The 22,520-nt window shown below is 41.8% G+C and overlaps 2 protein-coding genes across 3 annotated transcripts in view; one reads left to right on the top strand and one right to left on the bottom strand.

The window, feature by feature from the left end:
* LOC109423211 (sodium-independent sulfate anion transporter) overlaps positions 1–22,520 on the bottom strand; it is a 151,912-nt gene that overhangs the window by 107,974 nt on the left and 21,418 nt on the right. The gene's annotated exons all lie outside the window — the stretch shown is intronic.
* Positions 19,055–22,520, top strand: part of LOC134290472 (uncharacterized) — a 46,429-nt gene continuing 42,963 nt past the window's right edge. The window contains exon 1 of the mRNA XM_062857624.1: positions 19,055–19,160. Within this exon, the coding sequence (XP_062713608.1) occupies positions 19,055–19,160 (106 nt within the window). The remainder of the gene's footprint in view (positions 19,161–22,520) is intronic.

Below are 22,520 nucleotides of genomic sequence, written 5' to 3'. Positions count from 1 at the left end.
AAATTGGACAAAATTATTGAAGAGGTAGTTTTATCAGTGAACGGAATTTTATAACCTCTGAAGATATTTAAAACAGAGCGTTCGACCAAAAAGTAGGTGTTTTTGGGATAAAGTTGGATTTTCTAAAAGTTGGAGGTTCTATCCAAAATAAGATTTTTAAAGTCGGTATTGAGTGATATGTTATGTGTACATAACTGCTAGTAATAATCATTATTTTCCACATTTTCCCCATACATTTTTTTTTCGATACAAATTATTGAAACGTTACAAAAACATAAAAGTAGCATTTTGTACAGACTGTTATTTTGTGTGGTGTACTCATTGAACCATATTTTCAATGAGTACTAAACACAAAATAACAGTACTAACAGTACTAAACATTTTCCAAATTTCTCCAAGCTGTTCTAAACTTAACTATATTGTGAAGATTTTATAGAAGAACCGAAAAAAAAACAACCATGCTTCGAGATTTATAGGGTAGCATCCCTACAGCATTTATAGGGTGTCTGTACCAATTATGGCTTAGTTTCATACTTTACAGGAAAAATATAGAAACGGAGTCAAAACTACTTTTAGTATCTATGACAGCGTGTGCCAATGATAGGAATTCTGTACCAGTTCGCACTATTTGCATGCATTCCTTATGGGATTAGCCATAACTGGTACACTTTGGCGAAAAAGGGTTCAAGGAAGCAAACATTTAAGGAAAATTATTTATTTCTACCAAAATTTGAGCAAAATGTGGAATTTAAATGAGTGCAACCATCTTTTGTGAACGTGATCTGTTGTTCACAATTTTTTTCTTGTTGATTTACATCGTTAAAGGGTGAAAATCAACTATGGCAAATAATTAGTACACTTATTCTAGTTAATTTCCTATTCACTCCATAAGCCGTACAATGTCTTTGAAGTTTGTGGCATGTGATAATTTCAACGAATGCTATAAAAACTAGTTAAATAACTCTTTACATCAACTTATTTAACTTATCACTTTAAACAGAAACACAAATTTCAAATGCACCCCATAATACTATATTATTCCGCGACAAAGCAGAAACAGGTTTACGGTACCCAAGCAGTGAACTGTTAAAGAAGGAGCCTTGAGGGGTGACGTCAAAGACTATGACCAGCCTCTATAAATCAGTGAGAGTGTTCCGCCGCCATCATCACGTGAATTCTCCAAAGAACTAGTTTCATCTGGTTCGTCTTCGTAACAGCGTTCTTCGTAACGATCCAAACATGGCTGTGCGTAGTGCATATTGGATGCGTATCATTCGGAAAGATTTTACGATGCATTATGATGACTATATAGTGCGAGATAAATATGTGTAGGAAGTTCGATTGCCAGCTTTATTAGGCACCTTACCTATTTCAAATTTGCATTAGCTTCAAATGTTAATCTAAGATGAAATTTACATATTGAAATTTACATCATTGCTAATATTCGATTGGAATTGAACTTTCGGCTGCGAACCGGCATTTCTATCAAAGCAGTCAGCGCAGCACTAGAATTGAAGGGAATGCTACAGTGACCCCACAATTTATGAATCGGCAAAAATGACCACAGTTTATGGATCGCCCATTTGATTAACATGGTGATTCATAAATAGTGTACAAAATTAAGGTGATTCATCGGTGTGGGATCACTGTATCTATTTGTCCAACTTGCAGGATCTTTAATATGTAAAATTACTTTGAATATCCAGACAAGTGACATGACAGATCATGTTAAATTTTAACCTTCTTCGTGCATTAGCTTGCGCTCACCTCGCTGATCTAGTGCACGTTTAGGGGTCATAATGACCCCAATGCACGACTAGAGATCAAGATCAATACCACAGATGTAATACTCCATCTTAGACGAGTTTACATAACATCAAAGTTAATTAATTAAACTTTAGGCAAAAATAATCGAATTGATTTTTTTCCAAAATTTCTAAAACGCCTAACAGTATGCAATGCGCGCACATCCATTCATAATTGCCAGTGTTCATTTCGCCCGAATCAACTACAACATTAAAATTGCTTTTTTAAAAAAATTTTGATCAAAAATAAAATACTTCATCCATTGCTAATTCTCCGTATACATGTAGAAAAGGTAACAATTCACTTGTTTTTATGGTGGACACACTTCCACACTCGTAATACCTTAGGGCCTGTCCATAAACTACGTAGACTCTTAGGGGGGGACGGGGGGGTCTGGCCAAAGTCTACGCTCCATACAAATTTCGAAATTTTTGTATGAACAAAAGTCTACGGAGGGGGAGGGGGGGTCTGAGATGACCCAAAATGAGTCTACGTAGTTCATGGACAGCGCCTTATTTGCTGCTGCTTCGAAATTATAAGAATTTCACCATATGAAAAACATATTTCAATTTCAATGATATTTTGGTTATTTCGGAGCAATATAAATGGTACTTAGGGCCCATATAGCCGAGGCGGTAAACGCACGGGTATTCAGCATGACCATGCTGAGGGTGACGGGTTCGATTCCCGGTCGGTCCAGGATCTTTTCGTAAAGGAAATTTCCTTGACTTCCTTGGGCATAGAGTATCTTCGTGCCTGCCACACGATATACGCATGCAAAATGGTCATTGGCAGAGGAAGCTCTCAGTTAATAACTGTGGAAGTGCTCATAGAACACTGCTGAGAAGCAGGCTTTGTCCCAGGAGGACGTTACGCCAAGAAGAGGAGAGGAGAGGATAAATGGTACTTTTGAAAAATAGAACCATGACTTGTTCCTTTACACTTATGCATTAAAAGTTTTACATAAAAGTCAACGGTTTCGGCAAAAACAGGGTGTCCATTTCGCCCCGGGTGTCCATTATACCCCTAATCCCCCTAATATACTAATATATAACATAGAGCGTTTCCAGCTCAAAACACGAAAAAAAGTGCCATATTTGACACATTTTTATTTGTGTTTGACCAGCAAAAGATATGTTGGCGATAGTGTGAAAACATCAAAGAGTTGTAACCACTATTGAAATGTGAATAAAGGAAAATGTTTATTGTGGCATTTGTTTTTTGTTTACAATACCCAGTGTGAAATGTAAAATGTCTTTGTACGTCACTTGCTCAGGTTCCCAACAGCCAGCGTACCTGCAAAGAAAATATAATAAACTAGCTGTACCCGGCAAACTTTGTCTTGCCTACTGCGTTTTTTGACGTTTCAAGTTTCTATCCAAGCCTAAACCCTCGGTCACAAAATGTATGAAAGATCGATTTTCAAAAATTCTCAATTTTTCCATGTTTTTTGCCTCATAAACCTTCCTTGGGTGAAAACTAACAGAACAAAACTAAGACGATCAAAATCGGACCATCCGTTCGCAAGTTATGCGCGGTCCCACGTATGCCAGTGCATTTTTATATATATATATATATATAGATAGATAGATAGAAGACTAATTAGAATAATAATTTTCATTTGAATCATCTATGTAATATATGAAACTCTTGCGGAAAAGTAGGATTTTTTTACACATAATATACTATGAAACACTATGGAACAAGGATTAATAATACCGTGATTTCGGGTGAAATTGATCAGTGGGGTGAAATTGATCGACAAGAGGTCCATTTTTATTTGTTAATAATAACGCTTTAAACTTCAAACAATTTGTGGAAAATGGCCATCATCTTGCTCAAGGGTTATTGAAAGATGTGTTTACATGTTTTACAGCCAATTAGTTACATATTTCGGTATTAAAGTCAATATTTTCCGAAACTGCGTGTTAGGCGATCCTCATAGACACTTCCAAACTTTTGTTACCGTTGTTGTTTCACACATGTAATGGATATTCGAATGAATGTTTATAGCTGCCAAGTGTTCGCTAAACCCAATTTCGTCATCAAAAGTTCTATAAATATTGTAATTTATGCATAAAATTGCACTTTTTCGGAAGTGCAATATTGATACACATAATTAGTGAGAAAATTGCATACTTTTAGGCGTTTTCTTTCGATTTATTAAACTTTAAACCTAAATAATTAAAAATTTAGTAAACTTGTAACAGTTTTGCATACCTTTCCGCATTCTAGGGTGCTTAATTTAGATGGGAAAATGATTTTCAGCATTTACAAAGGCATTTCACTGACTGATCAATTTCACCCCGAAAGTAAAATTTTTGATTTTTTATTTAAAATGATATTTATTATAATAAAATGATTTGCTGTAAAAGTTTCAACCTCATTGACTGATGAAAACCATGGTCGTACTTGTTTTAAAGCATTGAATTTAACCATATCGACAAACATTCAAAAATTAGACGCAAAAAACTGAGAAAAGTGATCAATTTCACCCGAAATCACGGTACTTTTTGGGAACATATGTTTGGTATTTATACATTATCCTCAAGCTGTAAACTTCTATATAGCCATAAATTGAAATAAGAATGAAAAAAGTCAGTCCTGATTTTTGCCTCATCTACAAGAAACTATACAGGTATCTACAGGAAACAGAACCCATTTTCTTTCAATATATATTTTTCCATGTATTTCCATGTAAGCTCTAGAGGTCATAGAAATTGGAAAAAATATTGAAAATAAATCACATTAAATGTGATCGGTCGACGTATTATAAGTTATCCCATTTGACGGTAGTTGCAATTGCAAAGCAACTTTATTGTAAATAATACTAAATTCAAGATGAAAAGTGTCTGTGTTCCCCAGACGCCTATGACTCAACGCATCTTATTCCTTTCCATCTCGAGGAGCTTCGCCGCAATGAAGATTACTCCATGTGCCGTTGTTTCAGTGTCAATACGGAAACCAATTCAGTGTCCCAGCAATACTCTCAATCAGTTTCAAGGTTCTTCCGAATGCTTTCGTTTATCAGATCACATCTCGATCGGTATCAGACATCTTCCGTGAGCGATATTTCAAGTGAAAAGGAAATTTCTCGCCACTTCTTTATCCATTTTGGAGCATAACCACCTTTTAGAGTTAATTTTATATTCTTATCTCCTTTCGTGCTAGATGAATAATTCATCGTATATAGTTAGTCATTTCCAAATGCGTTTCGCATGCAAAATATGTTCAACATACCCACAACGATGCCTCCTGATTGAGTGCGGCGATCGATCGCGATAAATAAAGTTTATTTGCAAACCAATAAAAATGAGTAGAATGCTTCCACAAATCAGCTGCTCGCGATGCGTGACAAGCATGTGACTGCGAACTGCTTGGAATGTTGATTAAGTTACGATTATGTTGTTGCTAGCATCCAGTCTGTCTGTCTAGACCGCGAAATACTTGACTAGACGGGATCGTATACGTTTACGCTGTAGCTGTAAATTCACCTTTTTTGTACCGCAGCAGCGCTATCGTGTTTGACCTTAACTGGCAACGGTTGTAGCCGGTAGGTAATAGATCTTTTCGTTTACTAAAAAAATCTCCGATCTGGCACCAGAACCTAATTATGTTTATTTGTGCGAACTTTACGTACTTCTCTAATAGAACAATAATGCATAAAAAGCCGTGCGGAAGCATCCGGCGTTCATTGAGTCAGATAAATAAGCGTACTGCTAATCCGCTTCAATCTCACTCACAATATCACACTGAGTACACTGAACTGAAACAGAAAATCTAATGTTCCAAACATTGTCAACAGAAAAAAACTCAATTTTACTAACATGTCCAACGTAGAATAATTATAAGACATTTAAAACGCATGTCAAATAGACCCATATAAAATATTAAGATTTTTGTCCTAGATTTGTACAGAGATGGGAAAATCAATTTTGAGAGTGAGCCTTCTTCGATTCACTTCCAAAAAAGAGTCGACTCTTTTGATCGATTCAGTAACTCATTTCCCGAATTTGATGAAAAATTTCGTTTTTCGATGTTTGCGATCTACTTTCTTAGATTTTCAGTTTTCGATTGAATCCGCTCATATGGTACGGACATCGACTTAGCATGGCGTAGTAAAAAGCGGGATACCTACACAGACTTTCGTTACTTCCACTGCTTGGCAAAGAATGCAATGCTGTGCGTCTAATCATCATCAAATTTCGCAGTCTTTTTTGACAACTTGTTGGACTCGAAAGGAACTTCAGTGAATCGCAAGTCTTTTGAAAAGATTCTTGGTTCACTCATTCGGTTTCGCGAATCAATTGTTTGAGTCGATTCGCGAGTGAGTTACCCATTTCAACAGTCAAAGTGTGCGATGCTTGGTAGATTTTCAGAACGGTCGTAAACAGCTCGGCATCTTACGCCCCCGTCACGGTTCCTGCGCAACCGCATATGACGCAAATAGCTTCGATACCGATATCGGCAGTGCCGTCCGTGTCATACACGATATCACCAGCAGTGGTCTCATATAGCTCCGTGCCATCCGTCTCGTTTTCGGCACCGGGGCTCTAGCGATATGTGAGCCAAGGAGCGGTTCCGAGAATCGAATTATGACGTCACTTTCGTTGTCAGCGAGCCACTGGCTCCAATCCCAGCGTGCAGCATGGTTCCGATGATGACACAGCCCCAACAATATCATGGAGCAACGATGAGCCACAGACAAACAGACGTAACACTTGCGAAATTTCCATCGACCACGCTTTTAACGATCATTTTAAATTTTCATAGTTGTGGCTTTCACAACCAGAGGCGCGCGCATCGTTTTTCTATGCGTTTGACGTTTCAAACTAGCGCCTTTTGTTGACGATATGGCACAACACAGTGATTCGTGCAACTTTTCTACCAGGTGATGGTAGTGTGGACTGGGCGATGAATTTCCATGAAAATCGTTCAAGGCGTTACGTCTGTTTGTCTGTGGATGAGTGCAGTTGCAACCAGCACTACGGTATGCCCCCGCATCTACACAGTACAAAATTGTTACATCGAGTTCGCTGTAACAAAATGACCTCCATCGCTTTCAAGTAAATTCTCCATCGGATTGTAAAATTACAGGTTGTCTGCAGTATAGAGCTTACAATTTTGCGCGCCAGAAATTATTTTATGTAAAATCGAATGAAATGGAATTGAAATTTCAACTTTATAATATTTACGTCAAATGTAGTTTTCAGAACTTCTCTCTTTGTAACTAGAGATTCAGTTTTCATGTTCTATTCTTAGATGGCATGAGGGCATTTTCATGAGGGCATCCATAGTCATAGCTGTAAAGGCGTAGGTATTCAGCAGGCCACACAGATAAAAATAATGATATTTACATGTCAAGTAAACTTGATCTTTGTCATGTAAACTTCATGTCTTGACGGTTTTCATGATATGTCTTGTAAATTTATGTTTTATGCCATATAATTACCCTGAACCATTTTAAATTACATGACGTATAATGAAAACTTATATGATATTTTATGAAGTTTACATGATTTATCAATTATTTTTATTTTACTAAGTATTCAGCAGATGGTTTATAGACTGTTACTACGACTAAACATTAGGGTGACCCACTGCACTTACATATAAAAAAAAACAAAAAATTAAAAAAAATGCCTAGTCTTACCTCCTGAATCAGTTGTTTTGGACTCCCAGAAGCTATTTTCAAAATTTGAGCAAAATCGATCAAGCCCAAGGGGGCGCTGTAAGGTCTGTATCCACAATAATCCGGGCACAGAAACACGGCTGTAACTCTGCAATGGATCGATAAAATTGACCAAAATTTTCACTGGAAACTCTTTGATATATGTTTATTATTTGAGCAAAATTTGATGAAGATCGGTGAGATACTTTTAATTGTAGCTCAAAAACAAAAAGAGGTAAATTCAAGCATTTTGTACAATCATGACCAACTTTCATCTGCATGACTGACGGTTCTTTTCCACTGCAGTCCAAAGTACAGTTAGGATAATGATGAAATTTCGTGAGCTGTTATGATATACATTCACACTCGTTCTTGCAAAATTTCATCAATTTTAATCAACTGGTTGGAAAGCTATCGCTGCTGATGTGGGTGAGCATTTGCGAATATTTTCCGTATTTTTCATATGCTATATATGCCTATTCATAACTATCGAATACCTCTGCCATTTTTTATGAAATTTTCACAGAAGTTAGTTAATCATGTATATATTATGTCCGCAAAATTTCATGGTTATTAGAATAGTACTTTCAACAGTGCAATCGCAACAATAAGAGGTGCTCACTAATTGCTGCCGAAAGGTCTGAAACCACGGTTAGTCCGAATACGTGTTTTGACTATAAAATTTTTGATAGTGCATCAATTTTTTTTAAATTTTGCCGATGCAGTAGATGTATATTGAAAGGTTTGTGCTCAAAGTTTCAGCCATTTCCTTCGCCAATTCCAGAAGTTACAGCGCTGACATGCTAAAATAAGTGCTGTACAACATTCATTTGCGCACGTTTTACTATTACATTGCTACAACAAAAAGTACAGCACCGTTTTACATGAAATTTTGCAGGTGAATTGAACACATCTTAAGATGTTTCCAGGCCAAATTTGAGTAATTTTAATGTATCCATTCCAGAGTTACAGCCGTGTTTCTGTGTCCGGATTATTGCGGATACAGACCTTACAAGCTTTAAGTTTGCATGGGAACTTGGCGAAATGTATGTAGAAATCTTAGGATTTCATTTTTTTCCACAAGATGGCACTGTAGGCGTTTAATAATTAAACCGGATTAAAGCGGATATGGAGAAGAAACTATTCTCATGAAAATTTTCATCACCCGGAGCGAGTATCGAGCCCTAACGCACGGCTACGAGGCTCCGCAAACATTGTACATACATACATTTATTTGTTCAACATCATTAAGACAAGACATAATCAACAATAGTACGCCACAATACTCGGTTCGTGGCTGCCGCTCTCCATCCTCGGTCGCGCCCAATGCTCGCCAAGTCACGCTCCACCTGGTCCGCCCATCGTGCTCTCTGCGCTCCACGCCTTCTTGTGCCAACCGGATCCGTTGCAAACACCAGCTTTGCAGGGTTGTTGTCCGGCATTCTTGCAACATGCCCTGCCCACCGTATCCTTCCGGCTTTGGCCACCTTCTGGATGCTGGGTTCGCCGTAAAGTGCAGCGAGCTCGTGGTTCATCCTTCTCCGCCACACACCGTTCTCCTGCACACCGCCGAAGATCGTTCTTAGCACGCGTCGCTCGAAAACTCCGAGTGCTTGTAGGTCCTCCTCGAGCATGGTCCATGTCTCGTGCCCGTAGAGGATCACCGGTCTTATTAGCGTTTTGTACATGGTGCATTTGGTGCGTGGGTGAATCTTTTTCGACCGCAGTTTCTTCTGGAGCCCGTAGTAGGCCCGACTTCCGCTGATGATGCGCCTCCGAATTTCACGGCTCACGTTGTTGTCAGCCGTCAGTAAGGATCCGAGGTAGACGAATTCCTCCACCACCTCGAAAGTATCCCCGTCTATCGTAACATTACTACCCAGACGGATCCGGTCGTTTTCGGTTCCGCCTACCAGCATGTACTTTGTTTTGGAGGCATTCACCACCAGTCCGACCTTTGCTGCTTCGCGTTTCAGGCGGGTGTACAGTTCTGCCACCGTTCCAAATGTTCTAGCGATAATGTCCATGTCGTCCGCAAAGCACACAAATTGACCGGATTTTGTGAAAATCGTTCCCCGGCTGTTGAGCCCGGCTCGTCGCATCACACCTTCCAGCGCGATGTTGAAGAGTAGACATGAGAGTCCGTCACCTTGTCGCAGTCCCCGGCGAGATACGAATGAACTGGATAGTTCACCCGAAACTCTTACGCAGTTTTGCACACCGTCCATCGTTGCTTTAATCAGTCTAGTCAGCTTCCCAGGAAAGCCGTTTTCGTCCATGATTCTCCATAGCTCTGCGCGGTCAATACTGTCGTATGCCGCTTTGAAGTCGATGAACAGGTGGTGCGTTGGGACCTGGTATTCACGGCATTTCTGAAGGATTTGCCGTACGGTAAAGATCTGGTCCGTTGTCGATCGGCCGTCGATGAAGCCGGCTTGATAACTTCCCACGAACTCATTTGTTTTAGGTGACAGACGACGGAAGATGATCTGGGATAGCACTTTGTAGGCAGCATTCAAAATAGTGATCGCCCTGAAGTTCTCACATTCCAAATGGTCGCCTTTCTTGTGAATGGGGCAGATTACCCCTTCCTTCCACTCCTCCGGTAGCTGTTCGGTTTCCCAGATCCTGACTATCAGCCGATGCAAACAGGTGGCCAACTTTTCTGGGCCCATCTTGATGAGTTCAGCTGCGATACCATCCTTTCCAGCTGCTTTGTTGGTTTTGAGCTGGTGAATGGCATCCTTAACTTCCCTCAGCGTGGGAGTTGGTTCATTTCCGTCCTCCGCTGCACTGGCGTCGTCGTTCCTTCCGTTGCCGTGGGCTCCCGTGCCTACGTTCTCCACGCCGTTCAGGTGCTGATCGAAGTGCTGCTTCCACCTTTCGATCACCTCACGTCCGTCCGTCAAGAGGCCTCCGTCTTTATCCCTGCATATTTCGGCTCGCGGCACGAAGCCGTTGCGGGATGCGTTGAGCTTCTTATAGAACTTCCGTGTTTCTTGGGAACGGCACAGCAGTTCCATTTCTTCACACTCCGCTTCTTCCAGGCGGCGCTTTTTCTCCCGAAAGAGGCGGGTCTGCGGGTCGAGTCCCTTGCTGCAGCATTACCGCCCTCGCTGCGTTCTTCTCCTCCAAAATCGTTCTGCACTCTTCGTCGAACCATTCGTTCCGTCGATTCCGTTCCACGTACCCGATGGTGTTCTCGGCTGCGTCGTTGATGGCTGCTTTTACTGTACTCCAGCAGTCCTCTAGAGGGGCTTCATCGAGCTCGCCCTCGTCTGGCAACGCGGCTTCGAGATTCTGCGCGTATGCTGAGGCGACATCCGGTTGCTTCAGTCGCTCTAGGTTGTACCGTGGCGGTCGCCGGTACCGTACATTGTTGACGACGGAGAGTTTTGGGCGCAGTTTGACCATCACCAGATAGTGGTCGGAGTCGATGTTGGCGCCACGATAGGTCCTGACGTCGATAATGTCGGAGAAGTGCCGTCCGTCGATCACAACGTGGTCGATTTGAGATTCCGTTTGCTGTGGTGATCTCCAGGTGTAACGATAAGGGAGGCTGTGTTGGAAAAAGGTGCTACGTATGGCCATATTTTTGGAGGCGGCAAAATCAATGAGTCGTAGGCCGTTTTCGTTCGTCTGCTGGTGGGCGCTGAACTTACCAATCGTCGGTCTGAATTCCTCCTCCTGGCCTACCTGAGCGTTCAAATCTCCTATGATGATCTTGACGTCGTGGCTTGGGCAGCGATCGTACTCGCGTTCGAGCTGCGCGTAAAATGCGTCCTTGTCATCATCAGTACTTCCGGAGTGTGGGCTGTGCACGTTTATTATGCTGAAGTTGAAGAATCGGCCCTTGATCCTCAACCTGCACATTCTTTCGTCGATCGGCCACCAACCGATCACGCGCCTCTTCATATCACCCATCACGATGAAAGCTGTTCCCAGCTCGCGTGTGTTGCCGCAGCTCTGGTAGATGGTATGATTACCTCTAAACGTTCGCACCATGGATCCTGTCCAACACACCTCCTGCAGCGCTACGATGCCAAACCCGCGGTCCTTCAGTAGATCGGCGAGTATGCGGGTGCTCCCAATGAAGTTGAGAGATCGGCAGTTCCACGTACCGAGTTTCCAATCGCAAGTCCTTTTTGTTCGCTGGGGTCGTTGCCGTTGGTCTCGGTTCGTATTATTCTGTTGCTGATTTTCCGTTACAATGGGTTTTTACGGCTGGCTCGTAGGGCCTGACACCAACCCCCTACTTTCCGGAGGACCATAGTGCACAGTTGAGCTTAGAGTCCTTCCCTGGCACTCGGACGTAGATCAGCCGCCCCTAACATGGGGATCAGACGCTGTTGTGAGCCGCTCCTCCTGGAGAACAGACGCTCAGGTTTGCCGAAGCAAACCCCCCCTTCCCTGTCAGCCTACGACCAAAGGTCCCACCGGGGTTGGTTACCCGATCTTCCCTAAGGTTGCTCATAGTTTCCGGCCGGTACCGCGTGGAGGTAGGGATAGGAGTTGCTGGGCAGAGGCTAGTTGATCACAATGGGATCTGAATTGCGCAGCATACCCAGCCTTTACCGTGCCCGCAAACATTGTATAATAAATGAATTTAAAACAATCAGCGAAAAACTCCACTGATCCTTCGGTAGCGAATGAAATCTCCGAAGAAATCGATTGTGAACCTTTTTTCTACTGTCAAACAACCGATACAAGGAGGAAGGGTTCGTTTTCGCCTTATATCTGCAATTCGAAAGATATAGGTACTCACGAAACGAAGAAGATAAGCACTCGTTGTACTCCGTCTCGAGGCTACGAAGAAAGACCTGTTTTCAGGTGCTGATCGAAGTGCTGCTTCCACCTTTCGATCACCTCACGTCCGTCCGTCAAGAGGCCTCCGTCTTTATCCCTGCATATTTCGGCTCGCGGCACGAAGCCGTTGCGGGATGCGTTGAGCTTCTTATAGAACTTCCGTGTTTCTTGGGAACGGCACAGCAGTTCCATTTCTTCACACTCCGCTTCTTCCAGGCGGCGCTTTTTCTCCCGAAAGAGGCGGGTCTGCGGGTCGAGTCCCTTGCTGCAGCATTACCGCCCTCGCTGCGTTCTTCTCCTCCAAAATCGTTCTGCACTCTTCGTCGAACCATTCGTTCCGTCGATTCCGTTCCACGTACCCGATGGTGTTCTCGGCTGCGTCGTTGATGGCTGCTTTTACTGTACTCCAGCAGTCCTCTAGAGGGGCTTCATCGAGCTCGCCCTCGTCTGGCAACGCGGCTTCGAGATTCTGCGCGTATGCTGAGGCGACATCCGGTTGCTTCAGTCGCTCTAGGTTGTACCGTGGCGGTCGCCGGTACCGTACATTGTTGACGACGGAGAGTTTTGGGCGCAGTTTGACCATCACCAGATAGTGGTCGGAGTCGATGTTGGCGCCACGATAGGTCCTGACGTCGATAATGTCGGAGAAGTGCCGTCCGTCGATCACAACGTGGTCGATTTGAGATTCCGTCTGCTGTGGTGATCTCCAGGTGTAACGATAAGGGAGGCTGTGTTGGAAAAAGGTGCTACGTATGGCCATATTTTTGGAGGCGGCAAAATCAATGAGTCGTAGGCCGTTTTCGTTCGTCTGCTGGTGGGCGCTGAACTTACCAATCGTCGGTCTGAATTCCTCCTCCTGGCCTACCTGAGCGTTCAAATCTCCTATGATGATCTTGACGTCGTGGCTTGGGCAGCGATCGTACTCGCGTTCGAGCTGCGCGTAAAATGCGTCCTTGTCATCATCAGTACTTCCGGAGTGTGGGCTGTGCACGTTTATTATGCTGAAGTTGAAGAATCGGCCCTTGATCCTCAACCTGCACATTCTTTCGTCGATCGGCCACCAACCGATCACGCGCCTCTTCATATCACCCATCACGATGAAAGCTGTTCCCAGCTCGCGTGTGTTGCCGCAGCTCTGGTAGATGGTATGATTACCTCTAAACGTTCGCACCATGGATCCTGTCCAACACACCTCCTGCAGCGCTACGATGCCAAACCCGCGGTCCTTCAGTAGATCGGCGAGTATGCGGGTGCTCCCAATGAAGTTGAGAGATCGGCAGTTCCACGTACCGAGTTTCCAATCGCAAGTCCTTTTTGTTCGCTGGGGTCGTTGCCGTTGGTCTCGGTTCGTATTATTCTGTTGCTGATTTTCCGTTACAATGGGTTTTTACGGCTGGCTCGTAGGGCCTGACACCAACCCCCTACTTTCCGGAGGACCATAGTGCACAGTTGAGCTTAGAGTCCTTCCCTGGCACTCGGACGTAGATCAGCCGCCCCTAACATGGGGATCAGACGCTGTTGTGAGCCGCTCCTCCTGGAGAACAGACGCTCAGGTTTGCCGAAGCAAACCCCCCCTTCCCTGTCAGCCTACGACCAAAGGTCCCACCGGGGTTGGTTACCCGATCTTCCCTAAGGTTGCTCATAGTTTCCGGCCGGTACCGCGTGGAGGTAGGGATAGGAGTTGCTGGGCAGAGGCTAGTTGATCACAATGGGATCTGAATTGCGCAGCATACCCAGCCTTTACCGTGCCCGCAAACATTGTATAATAAATGAATTTAAAACAATCAGCGAAAAACTCCACTGATCCTTCGGTAGCGAATGAAATCTCCGAAGAAATCGATTGTGAACCTTTTTTCTACTGTCAAACAACCGATACAAGGAGGAAGGGTTCGTTTTCGCCTTATATCTGCAATTCGAAAGATATAGGTACTCACGAAACGAAGAAGATAAGCACTCGTTGTACTCCGTCTCGAGGCTACGAAGAAAGACCTGTTTTCTTTGCTGAGACGCAGAAATCGGCGACGAACTTTTCGGATAACATTGCAGCAACGTCGAAGCTCAACAGTCCACTACGGTTGACTATTGGAGCGAAGAAGGGGGAGGGGGGGTCTGCTAAGCTAAGTGTATCTGCTGATGTTTTCAAAAAGCAGAGAGTAGAACGTAGCGACTGCTTCGTTGACGTGGTCACCAGTAAAAGCTTCGTTCCAATTCGCCAATCGAAGACCTATCATGACTGCATTATAATAACACCGGTTAAAGTCAGGTTATAAATGTCTCCTTCGGAACTTTCACTGCTACTCTGCGTGGTCAATTTTTATGATGTAAAATTACCATGAATCGGTTGGTTTTGAAACTCTATACATTTTGTAAATTGGTGAAAAACTTCAAACCTCATTTACTCGAAAGTGGGTTTTTGTCACTTACATGCCTCTGCTTCTAACCCACCATTTCTACCATTTAGTCGGTGATGAACAAAAAAGCAACATAAGGTGACCCCTTTTAAGCAAAAAATATGTATCTCATCTATCTAATTCTACTAGGGTAAGTGTACCAACTATGGCTATAGTGTAGGAGTTTTAGTAGGCTATGATTAGCAGAATAGGGTCATTCGATGTATGACAAAGTATTATTCCTCGAGACGCCAAATAAACGAGACGTACCTATTGTTCAAGCTCTATGTGTCATCCTTCAATTCAGAAGTGGGATCCCGAACTTACACGTTTCCCGAGACGAACAGTGGAGGCTGAAATTTTTTCGAAAGATTAAGGCGAATCAAATCCAATAGGAGAATAACGGAAATAAAGAAATGTATGCTGGGAGAACTGAAAGCGAAACGCAAACCGAAGCCAATTCAACGGTTGTTGGTGATTGCGGAGATGTTATAACTGGAACTGAAAGCGGTATTAATCGGAATGAAGCGCAGAAAAACTCGACAACGATGATTGGCTGGACGAGTACTTGCAACGTTCACATGTTTTTACATCACGAAGACGTTCGTAATCTGATTCCTGAATTCGTTCCCGAGAAGATCAACGTTGAAAAGTGGCTACGAAAAATCGACAATTTGAAGAGCTTGTATGGCTGGGAAGAACGAGCTCCTCTTCTGGGAAGAACGAGCTGTACTTCATTATGCAAGAATACGATTGGGGCCGGTATCAAGGATGTGGTTCGAAGGCTTAGAAGAAAGCGTTTGCGGTTGGGAAGACTTCAAACGGAGAATAATACGTGCGTTTCCATCAAGAATTGACGAAGTGAATGTCCATAGAGTACTAATGAAGCGAGTGAAGCAGTCCTATGAATCTTATGAGAGTTTCGTATACGATGTCGTGGCCAAGGCAAGGATGGTGAACCTCAATGATGCGGCAATAATCAAATACGTGATAAATGGAATCCCGAATTATCAATTAAGACTGGCGTTGAGTACTGCCGGACACACGTCTATAGACACACTATTAGAAGCAATTTTAAGACATGAAAATCAAAATCAGATGCAATCAGTGGAACGTGAAAATTTTCAAAACGTTTTTCAAGATCAAATGCGGTCAAAAGTTGGTGTTGCAAGCTGTTTTAACTGTGGAAAACGTGGACATTTGGCAAGGACGTGCTTTCATAAAGGTGGACAACGGCTACAACGAGGTGCTGGTTCATGTAATTTCCGACAAAGCTGCGGTGAAGCCCGTCATAGCGAACGAAGATCAGGTTGTCAGCAGTACACAAGAGATGATGAATATCGACGAACAGACGGACGTTCTATGGAGAAGCGCTTAAATCCAATTTCGGCTGTGGAAAGTAATCCAATCTACAAAGGAAGCGATGCTGTTGATATAGGGCGTACTCGAGGTAGTATTGAGTTTAGAGGTAGGGTTGTTTTAGAAAAATCCTTTTTCAAAGTTTTAATCAGATTTTCATATTTTTATAAGGATTGCATAACACTTTTCGATACAGGTAGTCCTATTTGTTTGATTAAGAGTAGTGTGGTACCTAATACAATTCAGATTTCCAAATATTCAGAACAAACATTTTCAGGTCTAAATAATTCCAAAATTGATATTTTAGGGATATTTAACACAGAAATTGCCATTAATAATTTTATTTATAAATTGCAGTTCAAAATTGTAAAGGATTCAACCAAGGAACCAATGTGCATTTTGGGGTCGGATTTTGTGAGAGGTAATAACTTGTTGGCTGAATATGACGGTGACGCGATTGTTTTTGGAAAAAAGTATGAAGATAATGTAAAACTTTTGAACGTGATTGAAAAAGAGGTGGATTTTCGACCAGAAATTCATGATATTGAGGTAAGCCCAAACACTTTCTTGCATACTGATGTTGATGAGTTAGATATTGGTGACGCTAGCATTCCTTACAAATATATGCCAGAAATCAAATCTCTGTTCAATGATGTGTATAAAAATGCCATTCGACTGTAGTGTATTGAGTATTACTAGTGCATTTTGTTCAGTGTGGATACCTTCATTACTACTACAGTCAGAGTTGAATTAGAAGATGGATGGTAACGGCATGTAACGTTATATCGAAGGTATAAAAGATTAAAGAGGCCATCGGAGATTTCTCTTTTGGACCACAGCCAACAAAGTATTTAGAAGTGTTTTATATTTCCAAGTTATAGAAAGCCATAGAGGCTTGCATCAAAAACATAACCTCATCGAATTCCCATACGATTTGTAAACATTGCCCTCAAATTTTTTTTGAGGGCAAGGACGGCTTTATGGACCGACGCCGAAGGAAAGAAAGAGAAGGAGATAATGATGACGTCAGCGTGCAAGCGCTCATTCCCCGAATAGTACCAGAGTCCTTCTCCATTTACCCCGCTGCTCGTATTTTATCCGTTGGTCGAACCTCCCTGCCGGATACATCAGCTGACGACGAGACAACCGGACATCTATACACCATAGTCGTAAGTAAATGCTGTCAGTCGTTTGGAAACTCAGTTGAAGTGCAGACGGCTTGGCGAACAGTGTAAAACGCGTGCGATCGGCAATCCTTGTTTCGTCCGGCGGTAGAAAATCACAAGCAAAAAGTGTACGGGAGTGTTTCACCGAAATTATCGGTAACGTTAGATATCGGAAGTGGCATAGTAAGCAAAACCAGATAATTTCCCGTTTGAGCAAAAATTAGCAAAAATCTTCTAGTTCCTCGACAAAAATAACGGATTCGGTGATAGTGAGATCAAAACCTTTGATACGACCGAGCATTTTGTTTTTTGGCGTCGGTTAATTGTTCAATCGGCACTATACATGCCATTTTCATAAAAAAAGGTCTTTTGTGGTGTTATCTCTAATTCTAATTAAGCGATCAGCAGTTGAAGATCCTTTTGGGGCGTTTTAATAAAAGTGCTTTTTGTATAATCATTTAGTTGATCTGGCGCTTCAGTGAATATCCAGTGAAAGCGGGCTCTGGAATTGTTATCCTCGCGTCGGAGCTGTAGCGCAAGGTGCCAGCGGGTTTGTGTACTTTAACAGTGCTGAGGGAGTTTCTATCAGGAGCGAGGCCACCCGCCCGGTTTACGACTGGTCAAGCCGTGCCAGCTAAGGTGTCAGCGTTCACCCGTGGAGATCAGTACAACCAAATTCACACCAGCGAGTATCGAGGTCATTGCCCTTGATCGATTCATCGACCGTTTGGATAGTGCGTGAGTGAGCAGTAAACCGGTGAGTCATTTTACGACCATTTTGCAACGGCAGCTGTATTCTTATTGGAATTTTCTTTCATAATTTTACTGTTCGTGACTACTGACGCCAAATAACGGAACCACCTGTAATTTGCATTTTTTTTGGAAATTGCGCCATTTGGTACATATTTTTCTTTTGTTGTTGGGTTCCTTTTGTTATTGCGATTGTTATAACTATACAACAGTTTTTGACAAAAAAGATGGCATTTAATGGAATGGCTACTATGATTGAGCCATATAGAAAGGGTTCTTCCTTTTGTGATTGGGTAGATCGGCTTGCCCATTGTTTCCAGGCCAATGCCGTTACCGATGAAATGAAGAAAGCCCATTTGATAACGCTAGGGGGAACAGCCTTGTATTCCGAACTTAAACTTCTATATCCAAATGGTGCATTAGATACAGCTGTTTATACAGATATTGTGGCAAAATTGGAATCTAGACTTGACAAAATCGAACCAGATGTAATACAACGTGTCCAATTCAATTCGCGGATTCGACAGGCCGGGGAGACATTAGAAGACTTCGTATTAGCTCTGAAGCTTCAAGCCGAGTTTTGTGGCTTCGGTGATTTTAAAAATATGGCGATACGAGATCGTATTGTAGCAGGGGTTAATGACAAAGCTCTCCAACAAAGGCTACTAAATGAAGAGAAGCTTACGTTGGAGACGGCTGAAAAGATTATTACGACATGGCAGATTGCTGAAACAAACGCGAAAGCTTTGGGAAGTAGAGAAAACAGCTGGGATCAAATTGCCTCATTGAAAATGGGTGATACTACAACAGGGGTAGCCATGAGAAAATTAGCTAGAACTTTCGAATTGGCCAAACAAGGTGAAAGTCCCAGGGGATCCGTCAGGAGTCGTTTAGGGTACAGACAATGACCGGAGCGCCAAGGAGCTTACCAACGGCAGTATAATGATGGGGTTAATCAAAGGTCAATGCACTCAATGGTTAGGCGCAACCCAGAACACAAAAGACCCTCACGTTTTTCCAATTTCACATGCGATTATTGTGGTATAAAAGGACATATCAAGAAACGCTGCTTTAAATTGAAAAACTGGAAGAGGAATGCGGTCAATATGGTGGACAACCAGGAAGCTTCAACGGTGGACGAGGAATTGCATGACCTAATCAACAGGATGAATACTAAGGAGTCGGATAGCGAGGACGACGACATGAATGAAGGTGAGAGTGAGAATGAAGAATTAGAGTGCATGAATATTACCTCAATTAACAAAATAAATAATCCCTGTTTATTGGACCTATCTATTGAGGGGAAAAGTATTAGTATGGAAATTGACTGTGGGTCTGCAGTAACTGTGATAAATAAAAGGCAATATTTTTCAATACTTGACCAACATTTACAGAAATGCAGCAAAACTTTGGCAGTAGTGAATGGTTCTAAATTGGATGTTCTTGGAGAAGTGAAGGTTTTGGTCAAGTTCAAGGGGAAAGAATTAACTTTGAAGTTGCTAGTGCTTGACTGTAATAACAATTTTATTCCATTATTGGGTCAAACTTGGTTGGACGTATTGTTTCCTAACTGGCGAAATTTTTTTCAAATCATGCTATGATTAATAACATGATAAGTGACAACAGTGAGACAGTGATTAATGACTTGAAACAACAGTTTTCTAAAGTATTTGTCAAAGATTTTTCAACGCCAATAGCGGGTTTCAAGGCTGATTTAGTTTTGAAAACCGAGGTACCAATTTTCAAAAAAGCCTATGATGTACCATATAGGTTAAAAGATAAAGTTGACGATTACTTGGATAAATTAGAAAGAGAGCAAGTTATAACCCCAATAAAGACTAGTGAATGGGCTTCTCCGGTGATTGTTGTTATAAAAAAAAATAATCAAATCAGGCTTGTAATTGATTGCAAGGTTTCGATTAACAAGTTAATAATTCCCAATTCGTATCCTTTGCCAATTGCACAAGACTTGTTTGCAAAGTTGGCAGGGTGTAAAATATTTTGTGCTCTTGACCTTGAAGGTGCCTACACCCAGTTAGAGTTGACAGATCGTTCAAAACAGTTCATGGTTATTAATACATTGAAAGGGTTATATACCTACAACCGACTACCTCAGGGTGCTTCCTCGAGTGCTGCCATATTTCAGCAAATAATGGATCAAGTGTTACATGGTATTGAAGGGGTGTATGTTTATTTGGATGACGTGCTAATTGCCGGAAAAAGCTTTGAAGACTGTGTTTCAAAATTACGTGAAGTTTTAACAAGATTATCAAAAGCAAACATAAAAGTAAATTTAGACAAATGTAAGTTTTTCGTGAAAGAGTTGGATTACCTTGGCCACGTTATTAGCGAAAATGGGCTAAAGCCATGTCCCGACAAGATTTCTACGATAAAAAACGCAAATGTTCCAAAGAATGTGAGTGAGTTAAAGTCGTATTTGGGATTGATTAATTACTATCAAAAATTCATTCCCCATCTCTCTACAAAATTGTTTCACTTGTATAGCTTGTTGAAGAAAGACGTTAAGTTTGTGTGGGACCATAAGTGTAATAAGGCTTTCGAGGATTCTAAAAATGCACTCTTGACAACCGACTTGCTTGAATTTTATGACCCTAACAAACCACTTGTAGTTGTGTCTGATGCCTCGGGATACGGTCTTGGGGGTGTTATTGCCCATATTGTAGATAGAATAGAAAGGCCAATCAGTTTCACTTCATTTTCTCTTGATAAATGTCAAAAATCGTACCCTATTCTGCATTTAGAAGCGCTTGCCTTAGTTTGTACCATCAAAAAATTTCATAAATATCTTTACGGGAAGAAGTTTTTAGTTTTTACAGACCATAAACCCTTGGTGGGTATTTTTGGCAAGGAAGGAAAAAATTCAATTTTTGTTACCAGATTGCAACGATTTGTTTTGGAGTTGTCCATTTACGATTTCGAGATCCGCTACAGACCGTCATCAAAAATGGGAAATGCGGATTTTTGCTCCCGTTTTCCTTTGCCCCAATTGATTCCAAATGAACTTCACACGGACCTTATAAAAAGCATAAATTTCAGTACAAAAGTACCGCTAGATCATGAGAAAGTTGCAAATGCAACGAAAAAAGATGTGTTTTTATCCCAAGTATCTCATTTTATGAGAAATGGATGGCCTGAAAGAATAGATAAGAATTTTACCAACGTTTTCGCTAATCAACATGATTTGGAGATAGTGGATGACTGCTTGTTGTATCAAGATCGTGTGATCATCCCAAAGGAATTGCAAAGAAAAGTTTTAAACATTTTACATGGCAATCACGCAGGAATTGTTAAAATGAAAAGATTAGCGAGGCAATCCGTTTATTGGTTTGGGGTAAACTCACAGATAGAGGAATTCGTTAAAAAGTGTGACGTATGTAATAGTATGGCAACAATTTCAAAGCGTAAAGTTGAGTCTGAATGGACCCCTACAACAAGGCCCTTCAGCAGAGTGCACATAGACTTCTTCCATTTTTCGAGCCACACATTTTTATTAATTGTTGATAGTTACTCAAAGTGGGTGGAGGTAGAATGGATGAAGTCTGGTACTGAGTGTGGAAAGGTCCTCAAAAAGTTAGTTGCATTTTTTGCCAGGTTCGGTCTCCCAGATGTGTTGGTTTCAGACGGTGGTCCTCCGTTCAATTCATTCGCATTCACAAATTTCTTAGAGAAGCAAGGAATCAAAGTGTTTAAAAGCCCTCCATACCATCCAGCCAGTAATGATCAGGCGGAACGGTTTGTGAGAACAGTTAAAGACGTGTTGAAAAAGTTCCTAATGGATCCGGAGAACGGTGAACTTGAACTGGAAGACCAGATTAATTTATTTCTAATCAAGTATAGAAATAATTCATTGACGGCTGATGAACATTTTCCATCCGAAAAAGTATTTGCTTATTTACCTAAGACATTGATTGATCTTTTAAATCCTAAGAAACATTATAAAAACCTTCTACTAAAACCGGCTAAACCCGCCAATGAGGACAATCAGTTAGAGGTCGTTTCCAGGAAGAAACGAAAAGATCCTCTAGATGATCTGATGGAAGGTGACGTGATCTGGTACCAGAATCATAAACCGAGCCATCCAGCGAAATGGGTAAAAGCAACTTAATTAAAACGAATCTCTCAAAACTTATTCCAGGTGCTAATTGGAAGCGTTGTAGCCGCGGTGCACAGAGAACAGATTAGGACCTCAGGAGTTACCGACAGAGAGATGCGACCAAACGTGATGTTGTCCAAGGAAAGATTAATTGAAGCGACCGATAGGCCGAGAGATCAAGGTCCCGAGAGTTTTGGTAGTGAAGTGAATGAATTTCATAGTGATAAATGTCACCCAGAAGAAAAGTCTTCTGGTAAACGGAAAAAAACGGCCGACTGGGTGGATCAACCACTTCGGCGTTCGAAAAGAAGCAGAAAAGAAAATAGAGATCATGATTTCGTGTATACTAAATGATGTTGAATATATTTGAATTTTTGTTCAAGACAAGCATGTAGAGGAAAAACAATCCAATCGAATTTTATAAAGCTCTCAGAGCAGTAGACCTAAGTTAGTAATAA

The sequence above is a fragment of the Aedes albopictus genome, chromosome 1 (assembly GCF_035046485.1).
Source record: "Aedes albopictus strain Foshan chromosome 1, AalbF5, whole genome shotgun sequence".
NCBI classification, from domain to species: Eukaryota; Metazoa; Arthropoda; class Insecta; order Diptera; family Culicidae; genus Aedes; species Aedes albopictus.
The sequence above is the reverse complement of the archived record's forward strand: the minus strand, read 5'-3'. Positions and strand labels throughout refer to the sequence as shown.